The sequence below is a fragment of the Lemur catta genome, chromosome 1 (assembly GCF_020740605.2).
Source record: "Lemur catta isolate mLemCat1 chromosome 1, mLemCat1.pri, whole genome shotgun sequence".
NCBI classification, from domain to species: Eukaryota; Metazoa; Chordata; class Mammalia; order Primates; family Lemuridae; genus Lemur; species Lemur catta.
Genome location: NC_059128.1, coordinates 100,541,646 through 100,552,251, shown reverse-complemented (window position 1 = coordinate 100,552,251; position 10,606 = coordinate 100,541,646). Strand labels below are relative to the sequence as shown.

At 36.3% G+C, this 10,606-nt stretch overlaps 1 protein-coding gene and 1 pseudogene across 3 annotated transcripts in view; both read right to left on the bottom strand.

Moving 5' to 3' along the window:
• The window catches only part of LRRC49 (leucine rich repeat containing 49), a 129,318-nt gene that overhangs the window by 2,168 nt on the left and 116,544 nt on the right, over window positions 1–10,606 (bottom strand). For all 3 annotated transcript variants that reach the window (XM_045530934.1, XM_045530942.1, XM_045530946.1), the window contains one exon: window positions 10,012–10,165. In XM_045530934.1, the coding sequence (XP_045386890.1) occupies window positions 10,012–10,165 (154 nt within the window). The remainder of the gene's footprint in view (window positions 1–10,011; window positions 10,166–10,606) is intronic.
• Window positions 5,608–6,405, bottom strand: LOC123623638 (annotated as a pseudogene).

Below are 10,606 nucleotides of genomic sequence, written 5' to 3'. Positions count from 1 at the left end.
GCACTAAGTTAGCATGTGGATGAGAACAGCATTTAGCCGCTCCCTTGTAACACTCAGTAAATCTGAGCTACGTAGGGGCCCCTAGATTCACAAGTGTGAATCGCTAGAGATCAGTAACTAAAATGAGCAACATTTTATAACAAGCAAGGCATTTATACAAGTAGAAGGCACAGTGCATATTTAGTGAATGCTTCTCTTACAGATTTCTAAATTTCTTACAACAGGATTTGAATTTAAAAAAGACAAAGTTCTATGATTAAGATGAAGAACTGTTATAACAATCCAGGAATAACAACAATTAAAAGAATGAAATGATGTATTTTGTTAAATCATTTATATATAATACAAATTACAATAAACTTTTCATAATTGGCATAGTATAATTTTTAGTGTTTCAAAATTTCCTGTTATAGTTTCTTCCATTGTTTCTCTATGAATATGCTGATACAGAATTATATTTTCTATAACAACCTTTCATTTAGTAATTTGTTTGAAAGCATTTTTACATCATTATTTCTCCTCCCCTCCAAGCCAATTTCTCTGCACCTCCATGCAGTATACCCCATAACTCATCAGAGGTCTCTGTCAGGACACCTCACTCTGCCCGTCCAGAATGATACTATTAAGAGCACATTAGAGATGCCTCTCTTGCTCTGACCTGTCAAAGAGTTGTGGCTCTCTGAATAATGCTTTTTCCACTCTCAAATGCTTTCATTTGCTTATTCCTTTTTATCTCACAATATCTCTGTGAGATTATTAAAGTAAGTATTTTACAAGTTCAATCCTGATGAGATGAACTCTATACAATATTGTTTCTATTATTTCATTGAACTAGAATTTTGTTATGAAGATGGTTTGGAAAAAAGGTAGGTCAATGGTGAGGTTTGTTATAGAACAATTTTAACTATAATGGTACTTGTATTAGGATTTAATTCATATCCCTATTTTATAAATGCAAAATAAGATCTATAGAGGTAGAGAGATTTGCTCAGGATTAAAGCTCATCTACTAATATTTCCCTAGAAAGTAATTAAGTTCTTGAAGAATTTGCAGTCTAGTTGGGAGATGGCTTACACATACAAAAAGCTAACTAAAGAGATAAAACAGTAAATAAGTGCTGAATGAAATGTCAGAGAGCAAATGTAATTAGTGTTTGGAGAAGAGAGAGCCCTTTGCACTGGGGTGGTCAAGAAGACTTCAGAGAGCACCATGATAAACCGTGAAAGCGTCCAAGGTCAGCAATCAGAAGGTCTCAGTTAGAGAGGCAGCTCAGTCAATAATTCACTGTGAACCTGAGTAATTCACCTGAGTTTCTGGTTTTCCTCATTTGTGCAGGGGTGGGGAAACTTTTCATGTTGGAAGGCCACATTAATTTAGTTGTAATCAAATAAGGCCACATTCAAGAAACTTCAATTAGGTATACTTAAAAATGTACATTATTTTATAAAAATCTAACTATGTACTTAATAATTTCAAAAAATGAAAACTTTATTTGTTAATTTTAAAGTTAACTAACCTTTTAGTGACTTTGTTCTGTCTGCTTTTTGTTGGAAAGCATTTGAACATTTGGTAGCAGCATGGAGGTCCCCAGTTCCAGTTGATCTTCTAGATACATATCAGTCATTTGTGACCTTAAGGGCATCTTGATTTGGGTTAGGTAGGAGAATGTAGATTTGCAGCAATCAGTGGTTGAAAAGCAAGAAAGCATTGTGGGGGCATGTTGCCAAAGGTGTGGGTATTCTACTGCATTTTCCCATATTTCACTTGGATCTTTCTTAGCATCACACAATGACTTTAAAATGTAATCTACTGAGAGCTCAATCAGTTTCATCTGTAGTTCTTTAGACGCCTTGGAGATATCAACTAGGTGAGGCTGAAATGCTAATTTCAGTGTGATTCATGATTCTCAAAGTCACTGAACCTTTCACTGTTAAAGGTCTATAACAGCTGTGTATTCTTCAAATGATTCACATATATCATCCTGCTCATCAATGACCTTTGCTAACTGGGTGAAAATGTTCATCCAAAATTTCATTTTGAAGAAGTGTTTTGAAAAAAGATAGCATTTTTTGAAATGCTTGCATTTTTTGCCACATATTATATATAGACTTAGTCTTAGCTTGCAAAGAAATATTCAAGTCATTTTGATGTGATATGATATCACAAAGGAATGCTGCATTCCTATAGAAATTTTCTTTTAATAATTCACATTGCTAATTCTGTTCTTCATAAAATTTAACTATCTGTTCTCACAGAGGTAAAATTTTGGCTAACACCTGTCCCTACGATAGCCAATGCACTTTAGAATGATATGGCGAATCCAGACCAAATACCTCATCGTTCAACTTTAGCATGTTATGAAACTGATCATGTGATGCCGTGTAACTTGTTGCAAAGTGTCACTTAAAATAGTAGCTTTAGCACAGAGATTTTGGTGATGCAAGATACAATGAAAAGAAATAGGAGCATCTGGATCTGATTATACTTTTTTTTTTATCTGTGCAATAAACCCTTCATGTTTTCCTGTCATGGAAGGCACACCATATGTACATACACACACTAAATTTTGCAAATTCAGCCCAACTTCATAACATTTATCTTGAAAGTTGTTGAAGATATCTGTTCCCCATGTTCAGTTTGCAAGAGTGCCCAAAGCTAGTAACTCTTCACAGCAAAGAAAATCTGCTGTGACCCAAATGAAGTATAAAACCTGTGCCGAGTCAGTAGTACCAGCTGATTCATCCAAAGTAGTTAAATAAGACATATTTTCCTTCTGAAGCACTGCATGAAGTTGTTCTGTTAAGTTGAAGGCTAATTCATGCTGTCGATCAGTTATGGTTCTCCTTGAAAGAGGCAGTTGTTTGTACTTTGAAATGTTATTGGGGTCTAAGCATCCTACAACTTCGACAATGAATTCTTTCACAATCTCTACATCACTGAATGGCTCCCCTTTTTCCCAAGTATATAAGCTACTTTATATGTTGCTTCAGTGGCATTATTTCCAGGTCATATTGCTGCTTGGAGGAATTGTCTTTGCTTTTGCTTTTCATCTTTTAATTTCTTCAATACAACCTTTTGCACCTTCTCCCTCTAATTTAAAATACCTGTGGTCCTTATGAGTGTTACAATGTTGATGAGCATTGAATTTCTTTAATGTTGATATTGCGGTACTACAAAGCAAGCAAATCATCTTATGTTTAGCAGAAACAAGATAATATTTCAATTCCCAATCCTCATTAAAAAATTTGTTTTCTTCCTTCAGCATTCTCTTAGTCTTCTTTGACATGATGGGCTGCTAAGCACATAGAATTAAAAAATACTGTCGAGTTGTGCAAGTATTCATAAATTCCACTTCAAATAGAAACACAGTGCACCGCTGTCAAAAGCTGATAACAGACTGCTTTACTCGACCTCCATAAACTCTCGCCAACCAGCCTCGTGGTAGTGGCACCAGTCAGGTGGGGGAAGTTAGAACTAAATCATGAATGTAGCAGCTATCCATTTAGCTCTTATGGCTTACTAATGTTCTAATTGTGCCAGTCAACCTGGGACAATTACTTCATTGAAACTGATTTTATTCTTTGGTATTTTAAATATGTTCATTTTAAAAATAAAATAAAAATATAAAAGACAAACAAAAATGTATTAATAGAAATAAAAGCATTTGTTCTGTAAAATTTGGATTCAGTCAAAAGGCCACACTTAAGGACCTAGAAGGCCACATGTGGCCTTAATGCCACAGGTTCCCCGCCCCTGGTCTAAGAAGAGGATTAGATTTTATAAAGTCCCTTTCAGCACTCTGACTCTATGTCCATTTTAAATCTTTTTTAGATGAGTTAGGAGAATGGATGGACAACTACCAAGTAACAGAATTATGACATGTATAATGAAAAGGTCTGCTTAACCTGATTTGTGAGGAGCTCACCTCAATTAATTTTCTCAACAACTCAGGATGTACAGAAGAGAGAGACTGAGCACTCTGTGCTGCAGTGATTTAAGTATTTTTCAAGCTGTGGGGAGCATGGTATAAATGAAGGAATGCTGGGCTCTGAGTCAAGAGAGAGTGATTAAGAGACTTGGGCAAGGTCTTTCAGGTAATAAGTGGTTGAATAAGGGGCTCAAATCCAAGTCTTCTGATTGTTAGCCTAGTGTTCTTTCCAAAGTATTATGGGACTTCAGATTCCTTCTTTTCCCTTTAAAATTTCTCAAAATAGGAGTCAACATTCCCTATCTTTACTTTTTCATTGCTTATTTAGTGCTCAAAACCACTCTACTCAAGACTTTACTTAACTTCACTGAAGCTACTTCTATTTTTAAAAATCTTCATGCCTATAGTCCCAGTCACTTAGGAGGCTGAGGCAGGAGGATTCCTTGAGCCCAGGAGTTCTAGACCAGTCTGGACAACAGAGAGAGACTATCCCTTTCTCTATAAACAAAACAAAACAAAACAAAGCCCCAAAACCAAAACCAATGACCCTGACTTGCCAAATTTTTTTGAAAATTTTTTGGAAAGTTTTTATTTTAAAATGATTATAGATTCCCAGGAAATTCAAAAAATACTACTGATAGGTCTTATATACCCTTTTCCCACTTTCCCCCAGTGCAATATCATAACCAGAAAACAGATACTGGTTCAACCCACAGACCACATTACGAGTTAACTAGTTTTACACACACTCATTTGTGTGTATGTGTATGTGTGTGGTTCTACGCAATGCTGTCACATGTGCAGATGCATGAAACCGTCACTACAGATAGATAAGACACAGACCACCATGCAAGTACCAGAAAACTCCCCCTGCGCCTATCCTGACCCCTTCCAACCACTAAATTGTTCCCCTCTGATAACTAGAAACATCCAGTGTGTAATCTTTGGGATTTTTCACTCAGTTGATGTCCTTGGGGTCCATCCCAGTTGCATGTACCAACAGTTCATCCTTTCTGGCTGCTGGAGTCCTCTGTGGTGTGGGTGTGTGATGAATAAATATGCTTTCAATAGTGATACTCCATGCATTTCCCAGCTCCCCTTTTGGTTCTGGGGTTTGGTTTACAGATGGCACTTTCATCTGCTCAGGCAGTTTGGAGCGAGAGCACTTGGGTTTTGTTCCCATTACCCTCTCAGCCCTCCCGGAACTGGGAAGAGGAGGAGAATTCCCAGAGGCACTCAGATACCTCATGGAGGCAAATTGTTTCTTCTTGAGGGGCTCGAATTGGACATGGGTGGGGCCTCATGAGCCCTAGGATGCTCCCAGACTGCGCCAGGCACACAGAAGAAGTGCATTTTTAGGGAACCTACGGCCTGAGGCAGAGGCCAAGGTCCTGTCTAATTAGGAGGCCTTGGGCAAGCCACAAAGCCGTTTGTTCTGTTTTTACATATGTTAAATGAGGAGAGTGGATTAGGCAGTTTCTAAGATTTCTTCCAACTCTAATTCCGTGGATTCGGCCTGGCAGAAGACGACCAAGCTCTAGGGATGCCCTCCTTAAGGAAACAATACTGAGAGGTTGTGTCCTTATTTTGAAAATTAGACCAGGGACAGCTCCTGTTTGGTGAGGAGGGGAGGAGGTTACAACTTCTCAATCTACTAAGAAAATAAAAAGAGAGGAGAAATGTGTGAGGGGTCCTTTACTGTGCTTTGTTACTATCTGTATTTAGAGACCACAGTCTAGCCCAGATTCATAATTCACATAACAGCAAAACTCGTTTGCTAAGTTTCAGGTCTGTTTTGGAATAAACTTGCACATCTTCACTCCAAGGAGTTCTGTTGCAAGTTCTTCCACGATGGCACCTGTGCACAGCAGAATCTTGCCCTGAGTCAGGTACCTGATGGTTTCTGATGTTTTTCTGAGACATTACTCAGGAAGATAGGGAGGATCTGCTATTACGATGTCAAAACTATGTACAGCAATTTTTTCGGGCAAATCCAATGGATTATAGTAATCATAGAAGATAAACTCCTCTCTGTACATGGCAAATCTTTTGTCATATTCAAGCATGTATAATGAAAAGTCTTCTCTCTCTGCGCAGTTCTCTGAGTTTCTGGTAAACGCTGGGGGCACTCACACATGCTATTCTGCCACCTTCTCCAGCAGCAGCAATGGCTTCTTATGCAAGTCGCAGAGCAGTTTCCTGACTATACCAAAACTGGCTTAATTGCTGTAGTTCCAGACACTGGGAGGTCACTTGAGTCCAGGAGTTTGAGGTTACAATGAGCTATAATCATACCACTGCACTTCATCCTGGGTGACAGAATGAGACCCTGTCACCAATTCTCTTCTATTATTTCGATGTTATATTTATCATCTCCACCTAGGTCAGTTTGTTGTTTTTGTTCAGCATAAAACTCCTGGAGAGCTGCTAAGGTGTGAGCAGAAATCTGGGGGGTCATCATCTTCTGAGTTACTCATTTCACAAATTGCCTCTAACCAGCCACAAGTGCACAGTCGCTCTGACGAGCTGCCTGAGTGCCGAATTTATCAAAATTTTTTCCTTTATAGTTTGCGCACTGGTGGTGTGAAAAAAATCATACCCAACCAAGGTTATAAAGGTTTTCTCTTATTTTAAAAATAAGAACTTTAAAGTTTTGCTTTTCATACTTGGGCTTTTATTTGATCTGGAGGTAAATTTTTATTCTATGGTACGAAGAAGAGTTCAATGTTTTTCTGAATGGATATCCCATTTCCTCAGTATTATTACTGAGGAATATTAAATGGTTTGTTTCTAGTAGTTTGTAATATCTACTATCTGTATAAAGTTTCCCCATATACAGGGATAGTTCTGGCTTTCTGTTTTGTCCACCGATCTATTTGTCTATCCCTACAGTGCCTTAATTGCTATAGCATTATAATAATACTTGCTATCTGGTAAGGCAAGTTCTCTCCACCTTTACTTTTGTGTATTTTTTAGGTCCTTTGTTCTATCAGATAACTTTTGAGATCAGCTGGTGAAATTCCATAAATAACTCTGTCCAAATTTGAATTAGAACTGCCTTATATTTTGAATGAATTTAGAAAGATTTGCCATCTTTACAATGTAGAAAGTTTCTGTCCATAAAAATAATCTAGTTAGTATTTCTTCAATGATTTTCAATAAAATTTCATAAAGCAATGATGACTGTTTCAGGTGAATCTTGTCCCAGTTACCCTGATATGATCATTGTATGCTGTGTGCTAGTTTCAAGATGTAACATGTAATCCATCAATATGTACAACTATTATGTATCAATTAAAAAAAATAAAAAAAATGGGAAAGTTTTCCTTCTTTTTCAATACTCTTGAACAACTTAAAAATCATTAGAATTTTTTTGTTCCTTAAAGAGTTGATAGATTTCTCTATGAAGCTGTCCTTGTTTTGAATGTAGCTCTTTGATATTTTTCTAAATTTTTTATGAAAATTAGCTTATTTAGATTTTCTGAATACAGTCAGCCCTCCATATTCATGGGTGTCACATCTGTGGATTCAACCAACCACGGATCAAAACTATCAGGAAAAGAACTGCATCTGTACTGAACATGTACAGACTTGTTTTTCTTGTCATTAATTCCTAAACAATACAGTATAATAGCTATTTACATAGCATTTACATTGTATTAGGTATTATAAATAACTAGAGATGATTTAAAGTATACAGGAGGATGTGCATAGGTTATACACAAATATGATGCCATTTTATATCAGGGGCTTGAGCATCAGAGGATTTTGGTACCCACAGGAGGTCCCAGAACTAATCACCTGTGGATACCAAGGGAGGACTGCATACACCTTATACAACTGTATTCAGGAAGAGAGGGACTCATAATTCTGCCAGCTTGGCTTTCATTTTCCTTTCTCTGGCAAGACCAGGAAAACCCTATTGACCAAAGGATTATACTCAAACTCTTTCACATAACCCTCTTATTACCTTTCCAGTCTCATCTTTTAACACTATCTACCTCAATCTTTGTACTTCAACAACAATGCACTGCTTGTATTTCCTGGCCATCTCCTTATCTGTTTTATACATCTATGCCTTTTATTCTTACTATTCTACTTGCCCTCTTTACCTTTGTCATATAGCTGTATTTTATCCTTTAATACTCGTATCAGGCAGCCTCTTTTCTGGAAGCCTCCCTTCTTGTTAAGATTTGCATTAGCTATCCCTCCTCTACTCTTTTGATATACTGATTTATAATGATATATGTCTATCTCTTCCATTAGAATGCAAAGTCCATGAGGTCAAAGACAGTGTCTTCTTATAGTCCTAGTATATTTCACAGTGCATTGTATATGACAGGTACTCAAGAAATGATTTTTGAATGAGTGAAAGTATGAATGTGGAGAGGGCTAAGATGAAATGGGTAGTTGACTTCAAGTACTTGGAGGGTTTTCATAAGGAAGAGACTTGTTCTCTTTACTACATAAGGTGGTACTAGGATCAATAAGTGAAAGTTATTAGGAGCAGATTTAAGTTTAATATGAATAAGAATTTCTTCACATTCAGAGTTGTTCAGTGATAGACAACTACCACATGAAGCATGGACCTGTTTTTGCACTAGAAGAATTTAAAGCAGAATCTGAACATCTTTTAGGAAGCTATAAAAATATTGTGACATTGAATTTTCAAGTAATTTTCAAGCTGTAATCCTTAGAGCCCTATGGGTTCCAAGGAGATACTTCAAGATTACAAATAGGGTGAGGAAAAAGAAAAAGGATAGAAGATCCAATCAAATGAAACTCTGAGTCTCCTGCTTTTCCTCTATAATGACAATAGTTCTGTTGTTTTGCTTTGTTTTGACATACTGGGTTTTTAACGACAATTATGGTTGGAATAAAGATTCCACAGCTGTTAAAAAACATTTGAAAACCACTTGTCTGGCCATTTCACATCTAAATTATATATAATTTACAGTGTATATATAGAATATACATACATATAACCTGTGGGAGGAGATAAATAAATCTATCTATTAATATATCTATCTCTAGAGAAAGATATAAATAGATATAAATATAGATATAGGTAGATATCTCTATATCTATCCATCCTCTTATATATCTATATCTATTTATATCTATATATAAGCTGTGTGAGAAGATATATAGATATATCTACATCTATCTCTGTCTCTAGAGGTATGCATATCTGGAGAGATGCCTCTCACTGTATCTATTTATCTATATCTATATATAACCTGTGTGAGAAGATATATAATTATATATACATTTTTGTGTATTTCTATATAGGTATATCTCCTCACACAGTGCCTTGCTCGTAAGTCATAGATGCTCAATAAATGTGTCTGATCTCTATCTTGTTCTTTTGCCCTTTTGTCTCCTCAAAATCACTTGAAGAATCTTAACTATTGTTATTTAGATGACTTGTTTCTTCAGCTTTCCTATGAGTTCCATCAAGGTAGGCACTGTACGCTTTTCTTCTTTGTAGCTACCACAGCACCACAAATTGTATTTCCCCAATAAACCTTTGAACATGTAAAAAAGATAGGGATCATTTCTAGTTTTCCTGGGTAAGTAGCTATATTGGGAATAGAATGGGTTGAAATTATACTACATGATTAAGAACACAGAAGTTAATGGTGTAGAATGAAGGGTATGAATTAAAACACCAAGGACCCAAGTAAAGAGAATAGAAATGGAGGTTCTGCTATGTCCTCTGCTGGTCTGACACGGGCTGCTTAAGTATTCACAACAAGCCTAGACCCCTTTTATTAATTCAGATAGACCAGGACCCTTGATTCTATTTTGGTCTAGATTTTTGGTACAGATTTCTTTTGAACATTTTTTTTTCTGCTGAAATAAAAATATTGGAATCATGCGCTCTTCTTCATCTCAGGGCTATATTTCTTCCTAATACTTTGGTGCTTACTGTCCCCTAGCTTTGTATATAAAGCTGACAAACATTCTAGAACAAAAAAAGGTTCCCTTAACTGACTAACGGTGAAATGTACAACCCCCAAATCCCAAGCCATGTAAGATATATCCAGACACTAGATTCCACAGATTAATGATAGTTTTACCTCTAGCTTTTCATTATAAAAGTCTCTTGTGGTATAATTTAGTGTAGCACGATTTGTGTTTTCTCCTACAAGTCTTTTGCTGTCGTTATTTTCTTCATTGACAACACCAGGCTTTTTTCCTTTGGTTTCTAGCAGATACTGGAACTGCTTTTTCCTGTAGAAAGACAGTATAGAGATTTAGAGCATTACTTATCAGACTTATTAAAACATGTCTATTTTTGTTGACTTTAGAGGAGAGCACATGCTGTTTTGAACATCTGTTTTGTGAGTTTGAGTTTATTACTTATTTGAGCTCAGTTTGGTACTCCAATCTTGCTACTAATTAGGCTACTCAACCCAAATTCTTCTGTTCCATAACAACCAATCATCAACATAAACATGTCTCAAGCATTTCTAAAATGAAAAAAACAACTTCACCTTAATAAAAATCAATACAAAAATTAAACAGTCATGGAGCACAAAATAACCCAATTAAAGATACAGTAGGGCAAACTTTCAAAGTCTTTATATCCCATGAAACATATGTTAGTTACCTCTCATAAATCACACAAATAGTTCATAATTCCATTATGCACCTCAGTAGTGCACATTACTC